The sequence below is a fragment of the Mustela lutreola genome, chromosome 4, assembly GCF_030435805.1.
Source record: "Mustela lutreola isolate mMusLut2 chromosome 4, mMusLut2.pri, whole genome shotgun sequence".
Taxonomy (NCBI): domain Eukaryota; kingdom Metazoa; phylum Chordata; class Mammalia; order Carnivora; family Mustelidae; genus Mustela; species Mustela lutreola.
The window spans coordinates 148,958,546-148,982,074 of NC_081293.1; the positions used below are offsets into that span (position 1 = coordinate 148,958,546).

At 43.1% G+C, this 23,529-nt stretch overlaps 1 protein-coding gene across 1 annotated transcript in view; it reads left to right on the forward strand.

Annotated features, from left to right (window-relative positions):
* DNAH11 (dynein axonemal heavy chain 11) overlaps positions 1 to 23,529 on the forward strand; it is a 322,374-nt gene that overhangs the window by 169,661 nt on the left and 129,184 nt on the right. Inside the window, exons 46-54 of the mRNA XM_059171331.1 lie at positions 3,201 to 3,405; positions 5,794 to 5,959; positions 6,611 to 6,713; positions 8,078 to 8,317; positions 9,991 to 10,152; positions 10,427 to 10,620; positions 13,828 to 13,990; positions 15,209 to 15,332; positions 15,787 to 15,929. Of these exons, the coding sequence (XP_059027314.1) occupies positions 3,201 to 3,405; positions 5,794 to 5,959; positions 6,611 to 6,713; positions 8,078 to 8,317; positions 9,991 to 10,152; positions 10,427 to 10,620; positions 13,828 to 13,990; positions 15,209 to 15,332; positions 15,787 to 15,929 (1,500 nt within the window). The remainder of the gene's footprint in view (positions 1 to 3,200; positions 3,406 to 5,793; positions 5,960 to 6,610; positions 6,714 to 8,077; positions 8,318 to 9,990; positions 10,153 to 10,426; positions 10,621 to 13,827; positions 13,991 to 15,208; positions 15,333 to 15,786; positions 15,930 to 23,529) is intronic.

A 23,529-nucleotide genomic window follows, 5' to 3' on the forward strand; every position in this document is an offset into this window, starting at 1 on the left:
AACCTAACCCCAAGGAGACTTCATGAACAAGAAAGCAGATGTAGGATGGCCCCAAGACTGATTAATTCTGTGACTTGGTGATATCACCAAGAATTTGGATCTTTCCAGCTCTCTGCTCTTAACACCAGCATCATATTTATTTATTTATTTATTTATTTATTTATTTATTTATTTATTTTAAAGATTTTATTTATTTATTTGACAGAGAGAAATCACAAGTAGATGGAGAGGCAGGCAGAGAGAGAGAGAGGGAAGCAGGCTCTCTGCTGAGCAGAGAGCCCGATGCGGGACTCGATCCCAGGACTCTGAGATCATGACCTGAGCCAAAGGCAGCGGCTTAACCCACTGAGCCACCCAGGCGCCCGCCAGCATCATTTTTAAGACTAGTATCCTTCCTGGTCTGAAGTGGGCTCTAGTTGCCCCAGGAGTTTCCTTCAGAGGAAAAGCCACATTGTCATACAGTTTTCATTAAGAGTGAGGATACTTCTCAGAAGCACCAGAGCAGACCGCCCCTTGAGCATCTAATACTCCAGGGCTCACATGCCACCCTTAACCTGTCTCAGGCTAGACTACTGGGCTACCCTGATTGGCCTTGATGACTCTTCACAGTACCATGGGAGCCAGGTTGAGCTTCCCTTGGAGCACGTGTGTATGGAGGAAGCACGGAGACTTGAACAAAGTGGGAGCTCAGACAGGAAGGGGAGATGGAGAAATGGGTGCTAGGAGGCAGCCAACCATGCCTGTTCCAATTGCCTGAAAAATTGTGAAATCTGCTTTTGCTTAATTGACCTGCACTTCACCTACCTGGCAGTATTACCTAGCTGGTTGAAAGCTGAGAGTTTGTTAACCAAAGACCAAGAACTGGTATGGCGAGGCTGATGCATCTGGTCAGCGATGCCTTTTATTCCACAGGTAACTTATTAGGACTTACACACAGTGGTACCAAGCATGGTTAGTCCACTAACCGCTTCTTAACATATTGGAAGAGAACCATACTGAGTCAATAGTAATAGACAATGCTAATATTATAGAAGTCTATCTCAGACCTTTTTCTAATTGCTCTATGTAGATTAACTAATCCTTAAAACAACTTTCTTTTCTTTCTTTTTTTTTTTTTTAGGATTTTATTTATTTGACAGAGAGAGAGATCACAAGTAGGCAGAGAGTCAGGCAGAGAGAGAAGGGGAAGCAGGCTCCCCACTGAGCAGAGAGCCCGATGCCGGGCTCGATCCCAGGACACTGAGATCATGACCTGAGCCAAAGGCAGCGGCTTAATCCACTGAGCCACCCAGGCGCCCCTTAAAACAACTTTCTAAGGCATAGTCTATGGATAACCCTTTTACATATGAAAAATGGGAGTGCCAATGGATGGAGTAACGTGTGGCCAATCCATGTCCTGACGTGCCTTCTTGCTGGCTCTGGACAGGCTTGGGCTTTAATCCAAATACCACCACTTACTACTTCGCTGTGACCTTCGTCAAGTTATTGGTGTTCTCTAAGCTTCAGTTTCATCATCTCTGAAATGAAAATCACGACACAACCCCAGTCGTAGATGAGTTATGAGTATCAGATGACCTAGTGTATGAAATGCTTAACATCATACCTGTCACATACTCAGCTGTCAGGAAGTGTGAATTATTGGTATTAATGTATAGAGAGCAGAGCTAATAGCCAAATTAAGAGGCACCTGAAGACAAGGAAGAGCCAAAAAGGAGAAAAAAAAAATGTATTGTGAAATGTAACTCTGATGAAAAGCAGTCATCTGGTTCTGATTGGTGTAGCATAGAACAGTCTGTGCCTTTCAGTAGGCCCCAAGATTACCACCAAATTAAAACAGAATTCTAGGGGTGCCTGGGTGGCTCAGTGGGTTAAAGCCTTTGCCTTCAGCTCAGGTCATGATCTCAGGGTCCTGGGATCGAGCCCCGCATCGGGCTCTCTGCTCCGTGGGGAGCCTGCTTCCTCCTCACCCTGCCTGCTTCTCTGCCTACTTGTGATCTCTGTCTGTCAAATAAATAAATAAAAATCTTAAAATAAAAGTAAAATAAAACAGAATTCTAGTGTAAATATTCATAATCATGAAAATGATCCTGAATTATCTATAAAATATTCAATTGTATTCAGTATATGCTAACCAAACAGGGGAGAATATATTGTAGAATTTAGGTGTTCATTGTTTTTTAAGAACAGTCTGAATCTTGCAAGTGTTCTTTTTACCTCCTTTTTAATTTGGCCTCCAAAAATGCAAGAAATGTCAACTCTGTTTTAATCACCATGCAGGATTCTATTTCTTGCATGTCTATGCCTGCTACCTCTCTACCTGTCGTTATGTATTAGTCCGTATTCCCTGAACCTGCTGTTTATTTCCATTCTTCATTTTCTTATATTCCCCTAAGCCACCTCACATTTGTTGTGAAACCATGAAGTGTATAAATAAGTAACCAATTTTCAAAACATAAGGATTGCTATTAAGATATTTTTTTTTTTAAGATTTTATTTATTTATTTGACAGAGAGAGATCACAAGTAGGCAGAGAGGCAGGCAGAGAGAGAGAGGAGGAAACAGGCTCCCTGCTGAGCAGAGAGCCCGATGTGGGACTCGATCCCAGGACCCTGAGATCATGACCTGAGCCGAAGGCAGCGGCTTAACCCACTGAGCCACCCAGGCGCCCTATTAAGATATTTTTAACAAAACAATACATAATGTGTTCAACATGTACTTTGGGTCTCTCCCCATGCTGAACTCCTTTAGTGTAAGTTCTGCCCTGATCATTAGGCCACTTAATCTTACCCGGCCAAGGCATTGCTCCCAACTTTGATTTATGTGCGACTTATCTTCTCGAATGTTCTCTCAGCTCCTAGAGAGTGGTGGACAGTTTCGTAACCTTTATTGGATTCCCTTGTATGCCTAACACGAGGTCTGTGATTGGGGGCTTTGGCTAACACTTAAGTTGGAAAAGATAGATCTGTTGCTTATACTACTGCATTTTGATGGCACTACCCAGTTGCTCTCCTCAAGCTACGATGTCTGAACTCTGATAATTCAAAACTGAGTATCAGGTAAGATCTCCCCTACTGAGTGTGAACTTGACTTAAGAATTCATTGGGTCTCAATTCTCCAGTGACTGTGTCTGTTAAGATAGAAAATTTTGGAATGCCTCTCTTTCTGACTTCTCTCATTCTGTTCTCTCCACCCTACCCCAGAGAGTTGTGGTTCCCACATCAGAAACAACTCGTCTCCGATATTTCGTAGAGTTGCTGCTTGAGAAAGGACGACCCCTCATGCTAGTAGGAAATGCTGGGGTGGGAAAAACAGCCTTTGTAAGCGACACGCTGGCAAGTCTCTCTGAGGATTACATCGTGTCCCGTGTTCCTTTGAACTACTACACAACGTCTGCAGCTCTGCAAAGTGAGTCTTCTTCCTGCTTATATTTTTGGAACAAGGCATCAGAAATGGTCAAGGCTGCGGCACGTAGCCGGAGGGGGAGACTGCTTTTCTTTCGGCTTTAGACATTTGGCTTTGGCCTCAGATGAATTTTTGCTTACCACTAATTGGGGTAAAATATACTTTGTTTCAATATTATGATTTTTGGCTTTTTATATCACAAATGGCTTTATGTGGGTTACTACTCTTTTTTCTTTATTAACCTATGGTGTGTTACTTGTTTCAGGGATACAGGCCTATGATTCCTCAGTCTTACACAACACTCAGTGCTCACCACAACACATACCCTCCCTAGTGTCCGTCACCCACCCATCTCACCCCTCCCCTCCCGCAACCCTCAGTTTGTTTCCTAAGATTAAGAGTCTCTTATGGTTTGTCTTCCTCTCTGGTTTCATCTTGTTTCATATTTTTTCCCTCTTCCCCTATGATCCTCTGTCTTGTTTCTCAAAGTCCACATATCAGTGAGATCCTATCAGATAAAGGGTTATTACTTTTAAGAACAGCAAGAATTGGCATCAACAGTGTTCACTGCTTTGCCACTATACACTTTGGTCACTTTTAATCAGTTTTCTGGAGCCATAGCACAAGGGAGAGTGCCCTGGTTACCTTTTCAAGTAAGGGATTGATTTAGGAGAACTTCCTTAAAACCATGTTGATGAAATGCCAGGCCATGTACTGTTAATTAAATCTTAGGAAAATTGTAAGAATAAATTTTAGCCTTTGAATAAACGTATCGGTGTAAACAAAAGAACCACACAGCGTTGGGGCACTCTGAGTTAGGAAGGGTAAGCTAAGTAGACACGGGAAGTGGAGAGAGTGTAGAAAGAGCTGATACTGGCAGAGCGGTCACTGCCCAGGAGAGTGCCAGGGTTGTGTTGGTGGTGGGGGCAGTGAAACTCCCTATTATCCAGTAGTTGATTAAACCTGTTGAGTTGCCCTGACTGTGGTGTGTGTGTGTGCACATGCATGCATCCGTGCACACACATGGGCTTGAATATATGTTGTTACTGTTTTCCTAGCTTTATCAGTAGAGAGTATTAATACATTTTCTTACTGACACCATTAGTTACTCAGCCAAGAGTTAGTTTTGTAATCTCTTAGTGAGGTTTGTCTTCCTTGATCTCATGAGTGAAGCAGGGAAAAAATCCAACTTGGCGATGTTTCATTTAATTCTTCAGCAAATCTATATTATTTATCTATTTTTTCCAAGGTGTTGTGTCCTGCACATGTTTTTCATTCACAGATGTAGAAGGAGGGATCACTTTATCACTTGTAAATGGAAGCTGAGGGCTACAATCCCATAACTGAACAAAGTACTTGACTGTGCGATGAGTTCATCTTGATAATAGCTGAAAGGGTGAAGGCATTGGTGTAAGGTTTAGACATGGCCTATTAGCACAGAAAAGAGACCAGTGTATTTGAAAGAAGGTTTGGGTTTCAGACCATCACAGTGGGGTAGTATGCAGGCAAAGATGGGATTTGGGAAAGAAAAATCAGTGTAAGCAAACATAGGAAAGAAAATTACAGAAGACATTCAATTAATTGAATTGAATTAATTGCAAAGGGATGGAGTAGAAGATAGGGAAAGGCTGCAGTGGTGCGTTGGAGCTAGACTGCCAAGTCCGCTGCTTAGAAGATGGCTTTGCTAACTTATTCATGATACACTTCTTTGTTCTTTGATTCACTTAACAAATGGCTTGTTGTGGTCGTCATCAGGAATATAGTCATGAACCCGTTCTTGTCCTCCAGCTATTCATAGTCTTTTGGAGAGTCAGCAGCTATGAGACACTGTATCTTACACACTCGGTTCAGGATTTCCTACCCCCATGGTTTTCTCTCAAGTCCATACAAGTCACTGCGGCACACGAAGAAATGTAAGTTAATGTGTGCACAGGATAGAGTCTACGTACAGCCTTCCTTACACTTGTGCCATTGGATGGCCCAAGAAGAGAGGTTTGGGAACTCTCTTTGTGCATAGACGGTCCTGTAGAGGGGATAGGGAAGGACTGAGGGAGCAGGCCGTGGGTTAGAGTGCGTTCGGGGAGCAAAGCGTACAGACCAACAGTGACATGTCCTCAGTTTGCTGGCCAGTGTGATGCCCTATGTCAGATGTTGACTATCCAGGAAAGGAGAGGCGAGGTGAGCTCTGCCAGTAGGAGGGAGGTTGGCAGAAAAGCATGACATAGAGTCAGTGACCAGAGGGTCATCACTGATACCAGCCTGCGCAGTTAATACTTGAAGACTTAGGAGTGGATGAAATGGACAGAAGATGAAAAATGAGGGAAAAGAAAGACAAAGGACAGAAAGTGACATTTTGTCTGATAGGTGGGCAAAATGATGCATTTGTTCCAGGAATTCTTGAGAAACCTCTAGAGAAAAAAGCTGGTCGTATCTATGGTCCAGGAGGAAATAAAAAATTAGTTTATTTCATTGACGACATGAATATGCCTGAAGTGGACCCCTATGGCACAGTGCAGCCCCATGCTCTGATTCGGCAGCACATCGATTACGGACACTGGTAAGCAGTCCTCTGTGTCTTACTCTCTCCTGAAATCTAATTATTGATTTTATGGGTGAGTTCTGAAGAAGAAAATTACCCCAATCTCTTCTTCTTTTGAGGAGCATTTTCTGGGATAACTTTTGGGTTTCACTTTAGATTCCCTTTTCATCGTCATAAGTGCAGTAGGTTCCCTTTGTATCTTGGGACAAATTGGATTGAAAAGTGTCTTAGAAACATGACTGTCTAGTTGAAGCATTGACCTCACAGATTTGTTAACTCGCACTAAGGTACTTAAACACCTGACCTTACTCTGCGAGATGTCACTGTTAGGTAATGTCTGGGTGTTGCCGCGTGTCCATTCCTTCCGTTACCTAGAAGGAGGGCCCCCAACCTCCCCGGGAACAGGGTCCCGTGGGAATCCGTAGGCAGGAACAGCACGTATTGATTGAGCTCGCTGTATTGATTCTGGCATCAGAGGAGCTGTGAAGACTTCCATTTCCTCAGCTTTGGTGTCTGTGTCTCTGAGTTGAGGCTAACATGCCCAACGTCCCAGAGTGATTATAAAGATCGAAGGAGACCATGTATGAGGAAGTCCTGCATAAACGGAGGGGTTTTGTTGTGTTGTCATCTTCGGGTTTTGGGCCTACGGTCCTGTTGGCTGTCTTTCAGGTACGACAGACAGAAGGTGATGCTTCGAGAAGTGCACAGCTGTCAGTATGTTGCCTGCATGAATCTGAGGGTGGGCAGCTCCACAATCAATCCTCGACTCCAGGTAGGGGTGGAGTCCTGCCGGCTCCTAACTGGCCCAAAGAAAAACCTCACACATTGTAGACTGTGATTCCTGATGCTTTTCCTACAGACTAAGGCTCCTACCAGACTTTTGGTGAAGTGTGTAAGCTTTTTTAAATTTAATTTTATTTATGTTTTTGTTTCTTTTAATTATGTTCAGTAGCTTTTGCCTTTTCCAATAGACGATTTTTAAAGAGCAGGTACAGGTTTACAGACTGTTTGAGCAGTTTTAGTTGAAAGGACTGCAGAGAGTTCCCATAATACCCTCTCCCCCTCCTCCTACCTCATTCTACCCTATTATGGGCATCTTGCATGAGTGTCCTGCCTTTATTACAGTTGATGAACCAATTTCAATCCATTATTATTGACCAAAGGCCAAAGTTTACACGAGAGTTCATTCTTTGTGTTGTATATTCTGTGGGTTTTGGCAAATGCAGAATGCCAGGTATCGCCATGAAAATAGTAGACTGAGTAGTTTCACTGTGCCGAAGCTCCCCTGGACTCCTCCTGATCATCCCTCCCTCCCTCCGGACCCCCTGTCTACCAGTTGGTCCTTTCATTGCCTCCATAGTGTAGCCTTTTCCAGAATGTCACATAGTTGAAATCCCATAGGATGAGGTCCTTTCAGATTGGCTTCTTCCACTTGGCTTAAATAGACATTTAAGCTTTCTCCATATCTTTTCTTTGCTTGATAGGTCATTTTTTTTTAACCACTATGTAATAATATCCATCATATTTGTGTACCAGTTTGTTGGCCCATTCACCTGTTGAAGGATGCCTCGCTCGTTTTCACATCTTGGAATAAGGAATAAAGCTGATAAAAATATTAACGTGCATGTTTTGTATGTGCATATAACCTTTTAATAACAACACCCCCCACCACCTGTAACATACATAAAACAACAGTATACGACAGTAAGTGTTGCTTACTCCCTCATCTGGAATCAGCTGGGGGTCCACTGGGTGACTCTCCATCATCGAAGCTGTGGTGGCTTTGACTAAAGTGGTAAGGACAGGGTGGCTCAGCTTCGTGGGTCTCTCACCCATTAATAGGCTTGCACAATTCATGGCGAAGGTAGGGCCTTAAGGGAGCAAGTGGAAACACACAGGCTTCTGACAGTGACTGGCGCGGTGTCAGTTCCGCCTCACTCTGGGGGCTCAATCCTATAGCCAGGCCCAGAGTCAGAGAGGAAGGTACCACTCTGACACGGCAGGGAGCATGGAATGCGGGAAGGGATTACAAAAAATCGGAGGGGGGAGAGGCTTTTTTTGTTTGTTTGTTTGCAATCTAATGGTACCATTATAAACCCTATTATACGTAACTCTTAGATTTCTTTTGTTTTTCAGAGACATTTCACTGTGTTTGCATTCAACTTTCCATCTTTGGAGGCGCTGCAAACCATCTATAGCCAAATTCTTAACTTCCATTTTCAGCAGCAAGCCTTTGGCCCATCAGTTCTCAGGAGTGGGCCCTCTTTGATACAGGCAACAATCAGGTTCCATCAGATGATGACGCATAACTTTTTACCCACGGCTGTTAAATTCCACTACCTCTTTAATCTGAGAGACCTATCAAACGTCTTCCAGGTACCTGGTGGCTCTGGGTTCTTGGTGGCATCTTGGGTGGAGGAATGATTCTGGTAATATTAATGTTGTTCAGTTATGGAACTTAGTTCAAGGTGATGCTGTGTACTGTGGCATCATAAACTCCTCTGAGAAGTCTGTATGGCAGGTTTATTCCCATTTTACCGATGGGACTAGTGGGTTCCCTCGGGTTGTGCAGAGACTTAACTGCAGAAGCAAGGGCAGGAGTCTGACTCCCTTTCTGTGTAAACATCAGAGTGCCTCCTTTTGGGCCAAGGGAGGGGGATCATTTGTTATTTTTTCTTATTTATACAATATCATTTTTAAACATACCTCAAGAGAAACCACCATTTCTTACACCATTAGGTTGTTTTGACTTGACCTTGACTCTTAATAGACTTAGCTGGTAAAAGGACGATGTTTCTGTATTTGGTTTAGAAAGGAGATTCCAAAGAGGGAATTGAAACCAGAATTTAAAAAAAATAAAAAGTGAGCTGGTGTGATCTACCCTCTACAGTGAAAGCAGTTGGAGGGCTATTTATGACCTGAGGTTCTTTGTGAGAGAGGTAGTGGAGAATTTCAGGAGACTTCTTTAGATTTGGTGATTTTTGCTTCTTTATATTTTTGTAAGCGTCTTTTCTAAATCACTGCAAATGCCTTAAAACCCTAACACTGTGTCAGACAGCAGGTTCCTGAGAACATGGACCACTCACTCATTCTCATTGCTGTTTCTAGCACCTCTGCAACAACTCTGCTCGTTACAGTGTTGTTTAAAAGCCGATTTAAAAAAAAAAAAAAATTTATTTATCAGCGTGAGAGAGCAGGCAGGGGGAGGGGCAGAGGAAGAATCCAATCTCAAGTAGATGCTGGGCTGAGCACGGCGGCCGACATGGGGCTCCATCACTTGGCCCCGAGATCCTGACCTGAGCTGAAAGAGTCTGATGCTTAACTGACTGAGCCCCCCCAGACACCCCAAAGCTGATTTTGGGAAGGAAAGCAATAGATGACAAGGGATCAGAGGCTTGTTCATGGCCTCTGGCAGCTACTCCTCACACCAGCAGCTGATGAAACTTTGTAACTACTCGCCTGCACCTTGCTGTGCTCTCCTCGGAGTCCAGAGCCAGCTGACTCTCTCCAGAAGGAGTGGGTCCCTATGAATCCGAGATACTGACCCTCTGTGTGGGCAGGGGGTGGGGAGTGAGAATGGTTCAGGGGCTAGTTCTGGATCTACCCACAAAACGTGATTTCAGTCAGTTTACTTTTGGTCTCATATTCTTCATCTGCTAAATGGAAGGGTTAGATTGACAGATACCAAAGGGTTTTAGGATTAAAAAATGTTGATCCTCTAACATTCATGTTCGCTCTTTGTACTTCAATTTGGGAAACTTCATCGGCTGGGAGACTTGATAGATGCAAGTCCTCCGATGAGCTACTTATTTCCTTGGTGGCTTGTGAGATACAGTCTTACCTACTTTCCGAAACTGGGTCTAATGGTAGTCAGTTTTTAAGATGTTACTTATCAGAGAGTAAAACTACTATTATAATAATTCTATTTAGAGTACTTCTTCTAACTTAAGTTGCTGAATTTAGTATACAGTTAAAGTGTTAAAGGAGAAGAATATTGTGGAATGTCATCAGTTTCCGAATTTTTAATTCTTCCCATTCTTGTCTTGTAGGGGATTTTATTTGCTTCCCCTGAATGTTTAAAATGTCCGAATGATTTAACCCACCTGTGGCTACACGAATCTTCTCGCGTGTATGGAGACAAACTGGTAGACCCAAAGGACTGTAATTTGTTTCAGAAAAAAATGCTGGAAACGGCTTGTAAATATTTTGAAGTAAGTGTGTGGGATGTCAGCGGTCACTGTGGTCGGACCACTCTGGTCAGTCTGGCGTTGGGGCAGAGTCAGCTAAGGATGTGAAGGAACTGTGCACGTGCTGACCCTGCCGGAGCAGGCAGGGTTCCAGAATGTACCCAATCTGTACTTGGGAACGTTCCGCCCAGCAACTCAGACTGACCTGCAGGTCCTTCCTCTGATGGGCCACTGTGCTTCCATATGAAGTGCTCTGGATGGCTGACGTGACCGGATCTTTGCCTCCCTTCTCCTGCAGGGTGTAGACAGTCCCGTGCTGCTTCAGCCGCCCCTCGTCTATTGCCACTTTGCTCACAGCGACCCCGATCCATGCTACCTGCCGGTGAGGGACTGGGAGGTGCTGAAGACGGTGCTCACAGAGGCCTTAGACAGCTACAATGAGCTGAATGCTGTCATGCCCCTGGTGTTCTTTGAAGACGCCATGCAGCATGTGTGAGTTGACAAGTCTTGATGCTTTTTCACAGAGTAAAAATGGCGAGGTCTCCACAGTCATCGTGCTTCTGCGGATTGTACTCAGTACTCCTAGCTGGTCGTCGCCTGTCTCTTGTTTGCCATATAGTATGAAACCGCAAGTGTCTCTCTCAGTTACGTCCTCATCTTAATCATGTCTGAGGCCAGTGTACTATTTTCTGAAACATCACACAGCCAAAAATTTATTCTATTTCACTGTAGCCCTGATAGGTAAGAATATTGAGAAAGAGAAAGGCATGTGACTCCCTCAAAGCCATAAGGTTCCTACCCAACAGAAACAGGATGAACTGAAACTGCTGGTCATTGAGGAAGCATGTTTATTGAGTGCCTACTGAATGCTAAGCAGGTTTGCTTAGGAGTGCCAGGCATTTGCTACTCTGGTACAAATTTAAAAAAGAAGGGGGCATGTTTTCTTGGCAGATAATGAGACAGATGTCACTATCCTGATGTAGAGCTTGACTGACAAGGCTCAGTCTCACCTCCTAGACTGGGTGCTTTGTGCAGTGCACAGATCTTGCAACCATCCATAGCCCCCTTGCTGTCAGACATTGTTCTATGTACTGATGATACAACAGCAAACAAGATAGTCTAGTCCTTACTCTAGTTGAGCTTAGATTTTAGTGATGCCGATGAACATTTATAAAGACACAAGCAAGCAAGATGGCAGAAAATGACGTGTCTCGCTGAGAAATAGATTCTGAGAAATAAATATGGGTATTCCCATAAAAGATCTGGGTATCTCAATGAGGAGGTGACATTTGAGGTAATATCAAATGGTAAACAGGAGCTAAGCCTGGAAAGATCTGGAGGAAGAACATTCTAGGCAGGGGCGTATTTTATGTGGCCCCAAGGCTGAATGTTCAAAAACAGAAAAGGGGGTCATCATGGCTGGAGAATGGTGAAATAGTAGAGAGCGATATTCGGCAAGCATGGAAATGCCAGAACGAGTCTTATTGACATGGTATTTCCCTGTAACCAGAGGAAGGAGCTTCCATTTTATTTTAAGTGCAGTGAGAAGCTTTTCAACAGATGTTAGCATGGGAATGACTTCATTTGTGGAAGAGTCTCAGCAGCTGGCCGTTGTTGCTGTCGCTGGGTGGACAGCTGGGTGCGTCCTCATGTCCTTCTCTTTGTCACCATGATTTGTCACTGGCTGTATTAGTTTACTGGAGTTGCCATACCAAACTACCACGTATGGGTGGTTTAGAAAAACAGCTATTTATTGTCGCACAGTGGAGGAAGAAGTCTGAAAAGGAGATGACCGAGAGCCATGCTCCCTCTGCAGGTGCTGGGAAGAATCTTTTCCAGAATTCGCTGCCAGCGTGAGGCAGCATAACTCCTGCCCTCACATGCCCTCCCCCGCTGTGTGTGCCTGGGTCTGCATTTCTCCTGTTTATCAGGACACAGGTTGTAGTGGATAAGGGGCCCACCATACTCCAGAATGATACTGTCTTGTCTTCACCAAGTACTTCCTCAGAGACCCTATTTCCAGATATGCTTATATTCAGAGGTATTGGAGGTTAGGACTTTGATATGTGAATTTGGGGGGATGCCATATTCGGAAAGCAGCGCTGGCCTTACCCACAAGTGATATTTGGGCAAAGATTAAAATAATGAAATCATGGTTAAAAATGAGTCAAGAAAGGTGGAAGTATGGGAGGAAGGAAATTCGAAGAGACACCAGAAAGGCAGAAAGTTCCATTTTCATGAGTGGCAAAGAAAAAGTGGGGAGGCCTCCCCACTGTGAGTTATCGGAAGCATGCTAAGTATTGATTGCTTCGCCAATCCCTTTCCAGCGGCAGTCCGCCGATGGCACACATACAGCTTGTAGTTAGAATCTATGACTGTGGTGCTGATTGAAGTATTAGTGACCCTGCTCCTGCTTGGGTTAGGACACTGACTGTGAACGCAAGTCATGGGGCGGGAGAAAGAGTTGGCCCCAAGGGCAAGAGTCTTCCCACTGATCTTTCCTCATGGGCTTCTCAGGGGCCTTCGAGCAGAAGGCTGTTGCCTTGATCAGGGATCGTGAGCTCTCAGCTGATTGACTCAGGGTTAGAGATGTGCTCTCAGAACGTGCCCTTGAAGTCTCATAGAAAGGAACTTTGCTGCTTCGAGAAGCTGGTGAAACCCAAACCTCAAAGCATCCATTAAATCCAAAGGAAAACTTTGCCTGGTAACTTCGGGGTTTATTTGCCTCGTAGTATTTTATGGCTTTCCTGAGGTGGTTTCCTTGTGTGGTCAAGGGAAGTCCCCCTCACGGACCAGCTCAGCCTCTCACGATGACCCACCTCTAGTTATTGATGGTTTGCAGCTGAGATGTGTAGGTCCTGGTGTAAGTGACCCCAACCTTGCTTTTTCACAAAGCGCTTTTGTGAAGAGTCATCTAGGCCTATCAGTCAAGGCCGGAAATTTACATTCACTTGAGGAAAGCAACCTGGACCTAATAGCCTGGTGTCTCCTTTGTTGCGTTTGGGTATCTGTATGCTTGTATTTCAGTTGTTTTCTTTTCTCATTATTTATAACATAATTATGACCTATTTCTTCAACCAAGATGGTAAGATCAACTTACTCCTAACTGTAAAATGTAGCAATAATATCAGTAGCTCAGTCATTCAGAATCTCTTCAATAACAGAACAAGGGATTAGTGGGCCTTGCTGGATTCTGAAGGCTTCAGTAAATTTTCTAGAGGGCTTGAGGACAGACAAAGCTTTGGTGCAAAGGAAAGAAGAATCCTACAGGCAAGTGCTAAAACTGCATCAAGTAAGTCACATGTAAGATGTTCATTGACCTAAAAAACTCCAGTCTTTCCAAAGTAATTCTGCAGCCCAAGTTTCCAGCATGAAGACATTTTCCCTTTGATGTTTGCTGCACAGGCTGCCTGGGTAAAGTTCGGGTCTCTCTTGCTAGTCACCCTCGAAGCCTTGCAGAAGGGCCTTGTCTACAAGTAGGAAGCAGTGAGAGTCCCAGAAGTGATTTCCACAGGGACAGCTGCTTAGGCATCCGGTGTGAGGGGCCTCTTTGCTTCATGGGGAAGCAGATGAACGAGGACTAAAGATATAAAATAAATACTCAGATTTCGTGTCAAAAATTTGTAAACAAACAAAAACTAGATGCAGTCCCCGGGCCCTTCAGTCTTCTGCTCCCACCGGCGTGCTGTCTCTGAGCAGGTGTCGCATCAGCCGAATCCTTCGGACCCCTGAGGGTCACGCGCTCTTGATTGGCGTGGGCGGCAGCGGCAAGCAGAGCCTATCCCGGCTGGCGGCTTACATTTGCGGCCTCGACGTCTTCCAGATCACTCTGACGGAAGGCTTTGGAATCCAAGAACTTCGGGTGAGTGGAGTGGGAGCAACCCTTCCCTCCTCCTGCCTGGTGGATAAAGCCAGAGCTGGTAGCGTTCCCACGTCAGCTCCGACTCCCAGATTGGGCCAAGGCTTCCCCAACCAAGAGGGAAAACTTTTGGGGGATTTAGTTACATTTCTCTTTCTCTCCTTCATGGTAAATAAAGTAATCATGAAATTCGTAAATGTTTATAGGTATATAAACCTGTAAGCAAAGAAAAAGTTGGGAGACCTCCCCACTATGAGTTATCAGAAGCATGTTAAATATTGACCCAACTCGGAAAATATTTTATTGCATACTTGTTTACAACAGGGGGCACCTGGGTGGTGCAGGGAGTTGAAAGTCCAATTCTTGGTTTCAGCTCAGGGTGGGATCTCAGGGTGGTGGGATTGAGCCCCACCTTGGGCTCTGCTCTTAGTGTAAAGTCTGCTTGGGTTTCTCTCTGCCTCTCCCTCTTCCCCACCTCCCTGTGTGCTCTTTCTCTCTCAAATAAATGAATAAATCTTTAAAAAAAAAATAGTTTAAATACTTGCTTACAACAGATGTGGTTTTTCCTTTGTATCGACCATGCCTGCTGTCCCGCACTGTAAGTACTCCCCTACATTGGAGGGGGAGAGAAAGATACCACCTTTACAGGTCCACTTTAGATAAATCACAAAAATAAAACGTGATGAGAATCTATTCAGGAAACGCTCATGGGCTCTTAAAAGTCGGCTTTTTCATCACAACATTACTTATAAAATAGTATTCAGAGTTTGTGGCAAGGGAAATGTAGGTGAAATGCGACCACTTTTCAACCCAAAAAGAAAACAAATCTCGTGCTTTCAGTATTATAAAACAAAGCTAAATAATAAAACCGTTTTCAATGAAATAGTTGTGGAAATGAGCAGAGTCTTCTTTTTACTGCGTTGCTCAGCAAGGATGTCACCAAATTCATTTTCAGTCTCAGGAGGGAGCTGTCCGTCAGCCGCCCATTGTCATCCCTATGCTTCATTAAGCCACGAACATGGCGTTCATCACTAAATGCCAGAAAAGGAGGTGATGTCATGCTGTTTGCCCCCCATGCGGGATCACGGAGAGGGAAGGATGTGTGAACAGGGAAAGCTCCTGCATTATAGTTACTGAGCTCTTCCCAGCCCTCACACACATCCACCCCACGTCGCATCAGCACTTTAACAGCACATGAATGATGGCCTCCCTTCCTTACAGGTAGATCTTGCCAATTTGTACATCAGAACTGGAGCCAAGAACATGCCCACTGTGTTCCTGCTGACAGATGCCCAGGTTCTAGATGAGAGCTTCCTCGTGCTGATTAATGACTTGCTGGCATCAGGTGATTAAACCAACACATTCCTTGAAAGATCTTCCCCAATGACAAATTATCTGCAGTTGCAGTGAACTTTAAAGAGAGATAATTTGTCTTTGAGAGTTTGCTGGGGCAGTCTTTGGGGAGAAACCTATAAACCTAACTAATTTGAGGTGTATCGCTTTCTTAGTTTGCTTATGGATGTGAGGTGCCTTAGAGGAGCCTTCAGTGGAGTAAATGTTATTCCTACAAGGACAAGCTTGGTGGGCGTGTCCAAGAGAGCTGGTCCTCAGTGGGGGGTGTGTCTCGTAAATGCAAAAAAACAAAAACAAAAACAAAAACAAAACACCTTTCTGGTTCCAAATTCTTTATCCTTTAAATTGAACTTTGTATGATAAAACATTCCAAGCACCGAAAAGTCCTATCTAAAATTCGAATTGTGAATGTCTCTCAGTAATTTTCCTCATTCCTTTGGGGGCAGGAGAAATCCCTCATCTGTTCAGTGATGAAGATGCAGACAACATAATTTCTGGGATTCGTAATGAAGTTCGTGGTCTAGGCATGGTGGACTCCAGAGAAAACTGCTGGAAATTCTTTCTGGCCAGGGTGCAGCTACAGCTCAAAGTAAGAAACCCTAGTTTACTTGCATAGCATTCAAAACCTGCTCTTGGAATCATGACACGGTTCTGTTTCCGGATCCATACGAGGGGCCTGAATTGCAGCCTTTCGTTTTAAAAGGACATTTGCCTTTTCACGTGTGCCCACATCTGGAGTAGACCTTCCCGAAGTGTCCCGTGATGCTGGGCACCTGCAAAACATGGGTCCAAGCAGACAGCGCAGTGCTCGCTTGAGCTGGGCGTGGTCTCTGTCCGGGAGGAGCTGACGCTGCTCCTGCAGGGAAGGGCCCTCACCAGCAATGATCGTGCAGGACAGTTGGGGTAGTGACTCGGGTTACAGAGGAAGGTGGCATCCCTCTCTGCACCGGGCTCTGCTGGAGGAGGCGTTCTGCCTGCGTCAGGCATGGGCCGGAATCCACGGAGAAGCAGTTGGGCGGGGGGGGGGGGGGGGGGGGAGCCTTCAGGGAGAGAAAATAGCATTTATGTACGAGGAAGGTTGGACTGGACAGGACGCCTTCAGAGAAACCCAAGATGGCTCCCAATGACTGCAACCCAGGGAGAAGGAGGGGGATCAGGCTGGAAAGTAAATTAGGATGAGCAGGGCGCTGAAAATCATGAAGGGTGCGGCGGAAGAGGTTTAAGTTACAGACATGAGTTATTCAGAACTTTAAGGCAAGCCAGATGCTCGAGGCTGGAAGTTCTTCCCTCCAGATGACTAGGTAAGTCAGTGGAGCACTCAGGGCTATAATGTAACCAAATACTAGAAGCGCCTCTCACCTCCCGGCAGGAAGCTAACTGAAGGCAAAATTTGGCTTCCTGGTATAGAAATGGGTAGTAACTTAGACAAATGTCCCCTTCACTGCTACTTCTAGTATCCTGGGTCCATCAAGCCCAGGCCGCAGGGGAGCCTGGAGCCCCCAGGAAAAGAGGATGGGGCAGCGTGTTAGCCGGGAATACACCTCTCCCTGGAGGTAGGAGTGTTGGTAAGCTGCTCGGCTGCTCTATTCTTAAATTCCACATTAATCTTCCTGAGCAGTTCTGGGCTGATGTGAGATCAGAATTTATGGTTCAGTTGCCCAAAGAGTTTTATCCCCATCAACATGTTACTAAGAATACTTTTGCCAGGTTGTAACAAGGCCAGAGTTTTCTCTCTGTTCCGGGGCGGTACATTTAGATCACATTGTCTTTATGAAATACAAAAACAAGTACAATAAGAGAACATGAGATGGTAATGCTCTACATCACTGACTATCGAGGTCTTTTCCTCAGCGCAACAAAATTAACATCACCTAGAAACTGTTTTTAAAATGTAGGTCTTGGGGCGCCTGGGTGGCTCAGTGGGTTAAAGCCTCTGCTTTTAGCTCAGGTCATGATCTCAGGGTCCTAGGATCCAGCCCCGCATCGGGCTCTCTGCTTGGCAGGGAGCCCGCTTCCCCTCACTCTCTGCCTGCCTCTCTGCCTACTTGTGATCTCTCTCTGTCAAATAAATAAATAAAATCTAAAAAAAAAACCCAAAAACATTCTGCTTAAAAAAAAATAAAAATAAAAATAAAATGCAGGTCTTGGGGTGCCTAGGTGGCTCAGTGGGTTAAGCCTCTGCATGGTCTCAGGGTCCTGGGATTGAGTCCTGCATCGGGCTCTCTGCTCAGCAGGGAGACTGCTTCTCCCTCTCTCTCTGCCTGCTGCTTTGCCTACTTGTGATCTCTCTCTCTCTCTCTCTGTCAAGTAAATAAATAAATAAATAAAATCTTTAAAAAAAATGTATTAAAAATGCGGGTCCTGCAGTCCCACCCCTGACCTGTGGAATCAGAAACTCTGCACGGCATGCACAATGTATGTTGTAGTGAGCCCTCCAGGCAATGCCGAGGCCTGCTAAAATTTTGAGAGCTATTGTTTGAAATAATGCAAGGCTGCCTGGGTGGCTCAGTCAGTTAAGCATTGACTCTTGATTTCAGCTCAGGTCATGACCTCAGGGTCTTGAGGTCAAACCACGTGTCAGGCTCCCAGCCAGGTGTGGAGCCTGCTTTGGGATTCTCTCTCTCCCTCTGCTCCTACGCATCTGCTCAATCTCACACTCTCTGTCACTTTGGGTTAGGGGGAAGCTAAAGTAAGCGCCCTTTACAATGTCTTTTATACACACCTTTGCTTGCTTCTTGTGGGATAAATTCCTAGGAAGGGTATTGCTAGGTTCAAGAGATGTAGCCAATAGTGGTTTTAAAATGCGTCTGACAGTTCTTCGACGTGCTTCTTACTCACAGGCAGGGTCTCAGCCCTCTCGTTGAATCAGGGTGGGCTTGTGAGTGTGGGACTACAGGCAGGACACTGAGGAACTTGGGAGGCTCAGCTCCGAAGGGCCACTTTTGCATTGACTTACACATGGTTTCGTTTATCAGAGTTCACTGTATACCATGCAGTTCATCTTAACATATGTGCTACGTGTATTTTGCCTATCATCATTTAATCTTTTAAGTATATATATGGTTCGAATTTGTTTATAACTTGAAGTTTTTTATTAGTTGGATCAGTGTTTTCCTTTATGGATTTAGAGGGGCTTGTGAATTCTTAGCAGAGTCTTCCTCTCCAGGATGATAAAACTTGTCACTAGCAGCATTTAGAACTCAACTGGGCAGCAGATAAAATATCAACAATTAAAAGACCCGTGCTTTCTGGTCTGCCCCTTCTGCCAGTGCTCTTCCCGGTGCTGCCTGCCTTGTGAGCGCCACACGCATGCAGTGGGGTCTGTATTCGCAGGAAGAAGGGGATGGGCAACCTTGGGGCGCTCTGGTAGGAAACCAAGGCTTCCTCCGCAGACCCTAAGCTGGCCCTGTGTATCACCTGCCACCTCTGCCTCCCAAGGAGTCAGAGGAAGTGGATTTGCTTATCTCATCACATGACCTTTATGAATAAAATTAGAAATGTATTTTGAGATAGCCACAGAACCCATCATGCCAGTACCTCTGTGCTTTCCGTTGAAAACTTGACTATATCTAGAATATATCTATTATCATATATGATATAGAGGGAGTAGAGAGGTTTCAGGTTATTTTTTTTCCAAAATAGTGATTTTTCATCTTAACACCATGTTTTCTTATGTACTGATTTAGAGTAATAAACTTTTATTATACGTCCTACTTGGTCTATTTCTAGATCCTCTGTTTTCTTGTTAAGTCTCTGTACTACCAGTCCCAGCCTTGTACTGTATAAATTATTAAGGTTTTATTACACATTCTTATATTAAATATCCCACTGTTCTTGTCTAGTTTTTCTTTGTTCTCACATGTCTACACATCTAGAAAAATATCAGGGTCATTTTTTTCCAATTCTAAATACATTCCATTTTAATTTTGATTGAAATTATGCTGATGGCTTATTTTTATATTTGGGAGAACTTAATCTTCATTATTTAAAGTTTTCTCTAGAAGGAAAGTTTCTTTCATAAGGTTTTCTGATGGTGTATTTTTTTGTATATAGGAGAGCTATTGATTTTTAATTTTAAACCCACAACGTTTATAACCAGCCTTTCTGGTAGTTTCTGTTAGTTGGTTGCTATCACATAGCCTGCAGGTAATATTTTGTCTTTTTTAATATTCTATTTATCTACTTTCCTCCCTCATTGCATTGGTAAATCTACTGAACATTAAATAATTATGGTCATGGAAATTTTCTTCATTTTTACATTAATAAGGATGTTTCTGATATTTCACTATTAGGTCTTATACATCGGCTATATCTTGTCAAGGAAAGTATCTTTTAAATTCCTTTTCAGCATCTATTGACATAATTACATGGTTTTGCTCCCGGAACTTACTAATATTCATGCAGTACAGATGGATGTACAGAAATCTTACATTTTTGTACTGTTTGAAGCCCGTCAGTCTTGGGATGCCTGGGTGTCTCCATTGGTTAAGCGTCCAACTCTTGGTTTCTGTTCAGGTCATGATCTCAGGATCCTGGGATGGAGCTCTGCACTCAGCAGGGAGTCTGTTTGACATTCTCTCGCTCTGCCTCACCCCCTACTTGTATTCCCTCTCTCTCTCTCTCAAATAAATAAGTCTTTAAAAGATAAGTAAATCCATCAGTCTTTCCCCTCACCCATTTTTTTTTACTCCAGTCCAGGAAGCCTTCCCAAAGCTGGGACCAGTTTTAAGTTCATCTCATTTCTGAGGCCCCTTTTCAGTATTTACGTCTGTACACGCTAGACTTTATCTTGGAGTTCAATATGGATCATTTTCCCTACCTTGTCACAGGATTACTGACTGAATAATCTCTTTTCTACTAAAATGAGTAGGAGAGGTTTTGGGGGTTTTGTATTGTTTTTGCTTGTTTCCTGCTAAGGAGAAGTAGGACATCTCCCTCAAACAGTCCCCATCCTTCTTGGCCTTGTCATTCAGGTTGCTGCGTCATGAGAAGGGGTGGTAGTCAGCATCTTACCCTGAGGGAGAAACACCATGGCATAAAAGTGGGTCATCACTTTGCTAGAAAATGGCGACGTCTTTCTCTTCAATACATAAATATTACCCTCACATCTCTGGGTTTTTAAAGAATTCTGGCTTGCTCTGTGTTCGTTTCATATACTGTGATACTCAGCAATGTGTACTAAGGACTCCGAATTCCTGATGAGTGGATCCTTCCCTTGCATACGTTCCTAACTGGGCAACATGGGAAGCTAAATGCATTATGGGGTTGGTGAGCACACCTGGCAGGTCGAGCTCAATGATGTGTAGTTGCCACCCCATTACCCATGCTCACCACCCAAAGCCACATCCCATTTGGAATGCAAGGCCAGTAAGAACCTGTTGGCATGAAAATGTGACCTCTGAATCCCACAGAGCAGTTCCCATTAATGATCAGATGTGAGCCCTTGGATTGCCTGAAAAAAACCAATGAATAAATGCCAAATGCCTTCTCTCCTTCACGTTTGTATACGTAGTTAACCCAAGAACTTTTCTTTCTTGCCTTCCTTTCTTGGCCATCTGATGCCATGGGGAAAGGAACACTTAATGTATGTAGTAGCCTGTGATTGCTGGAGACAGATACCCATCTATCTTGTTATGTCTATGTCTACTGAGGGAGCATGTGTGTGTGTGTGCTTGTACACATACATACTCATACGATTTTTTAATTTTAGAGAATGAAAGCATGCTTTCTGATGATATAAGATATATGTGTTCATTGTAGAGAATTTAAAAATATAGAACCATATGAGGAAAAGAAATTAGGCTTTAATTATATTGCCTGGAGGTAACTACCAAAAGCGTATTAGTATATCTCTTTCCAGTTTTCTGTAGGTATATAAATGCATGCAAAGTATATATTCCAAACTGAAGTGTATTTCCACATCTCTCACATTTTTCTTCATACTTCTCTTGGCCTTTTTATTAGAAGCCTCCCCCAGGGTGGGGGTAGAGGGCCAAAAAATGAAACGATTCCAAGAATTTGGTGTATGGAGTGAAATATTTCACTCCCATGTACTTTATTCTAGTTACCTACTTGTAGAACACCTTCATTCATGTATACCCTTTACCAAATTTCCTACTGGTTCATTACAGTTTTTGTTGATTTATAGGAACTCTGTATATCTGGATAATATTCCTGTGCCCATAATGTTCTTGTCTACTTTACATGTTGCCAGTGTTTGTCAAAGTTCATCACAATCCTAACTTTGTTGACAATGACTTCTTTTTTATATTTATATTACCAAACAATATCTATTTTTTCTTCCATGGATTTTATGTCTTACACATACACATTTTTTTAAGGAAACATTTCTATACTTCATGGTTATTGAAAATATTATTCTGAATTCTATTTAAGTTAACTTAAATAAACTTAAAATACTTTGAATGGTTAGCTCTGGATTGTGGTGTTTAGTACAAGGTGACTTTTCTATTGTCCCCACCCCTGGATTCTCCAAACACCATATATTATATAATATTTCACCACTGATTTGAAATGCTCCCTGTCTCATAATTATAAACTAAATGTCTAAATATATGGTATTCTATTTTATGACTCTTAATGTTTATAAATCTGTTCATCTCAGCCCGCATGAATACCATACCGCTTTTCTTATTGTACCTTTGTAATTATATTCTGGAATCTAGTAGAATAATATCTTCCTCCTTGTCCGCATTTACTTAGCTACTGCCTTTACTAGATGAACTATGGAATCAGCTTAACATTTTAAAAAAATCCTGTGAGGGGCACCTGGGTGGCTCAGTAGGTTAAATGTCTTGATTTGGGGTCGGGTCATGCCGTCAGGGTCATGGGATCGAGCCCCATGTTGGGCTCCAAGCTGAGTGTGCAGCCCGCTTGAAATTCTCTCTCTCCTTCAGCCCTAACCCTCTGCCCACGCTAGCACACGGGCTCTCTCCCACTCTCTCTCACATTAAAAAAAATTTTTTTTTTTAAATCCTATGAGAATATATAGACTAAACTGAAGGTGATGCATGTATCTACAATATCAAATGTTTCCATACTGCTTTATTAATAACTTAAACTTAAGTTTTGTTCCTCGACAGTGTAAATTGTGAATATTTTCTTTTTATGAGTGTCCTTAGCCTTTTTTACTCAGTCTGAACTTTAGAATCATTTTGAGAAGCTCCACTCATCTCGTTAGGAATTTATGAGAATTGCCCATGATTTGTTAATGAATATGAGAGGAATAAATACCTTTATAACAGATGATCTTCTCCAGGAATGTGGCACCTCTTGTCGTTTGGTGAGAATGTCTTCACTGACCTTCAGTAAAGCAGCTAGCTATCTTCTTATGTTCTACACATTTCTGAAGTTCTTTCTCAATATTTTACATTATTTTTTTGATCTTGCCAAATTTTCTCACAGGTCATGGTGGACAATAAGAGTGCCATTGGATGGAGGGAGAGAGGGAAGGGTAGATGTTTGTTTGTTTTACCAGCCAGTCCATTGAACACTCCAGTAGGTTTTGCATTTTGTACTTTAGAGTTTGCTGAGTAGGTAGTCACATAATCTTTGAATTTTTTTACTCTTCCTTTCTAAAAATTAATTTTCTGTGTATTAAAATAGCCATAATTTTTGCATATCAAATTTAGTACCAAATAAAACAGCATCTCTGTTTTATTTTTTATTTTAATGGGAATGCCTATAGCTTTCCATCATTAAGATTTCTATTGTTACATTGGATTATATATAGGCCTAAGATATTTTTGATATTTTTAGGAAGAGCTGTTGTACTTTATCATATATGTCCTTTCATAAATCCCCTTGTTTTATTTTTTTTTTTCTCCTAAGTCTTGGACTGTTTCCTTATTACAGGGTTTTTATAACATTTCTTCTAGCCTTTTGAGAGTGTGAAGTAAGTTTTCTTTTTTAGGTTTTTAGATACCTCAGTGGAATTACCTTCCTTTAAATCTACTGGATGTTTTTTAAAATTTTTCTTCTTTTCATAATATTTTTCCTCAGGCCCTAGTTGAGCTTTCCTTACTATTCTGGCTTGTGTTCTTTCTCCCTCTTCCTTCTTCTCAGACAGAAAATCAGATGTTGCAAAACCCTCTTACCCTTGCATGGTGGTCAAGTCAATGTCCTAGATCTTCATGGGTTAACAAGCAAAGACCCCAGCTTCCTTTCCT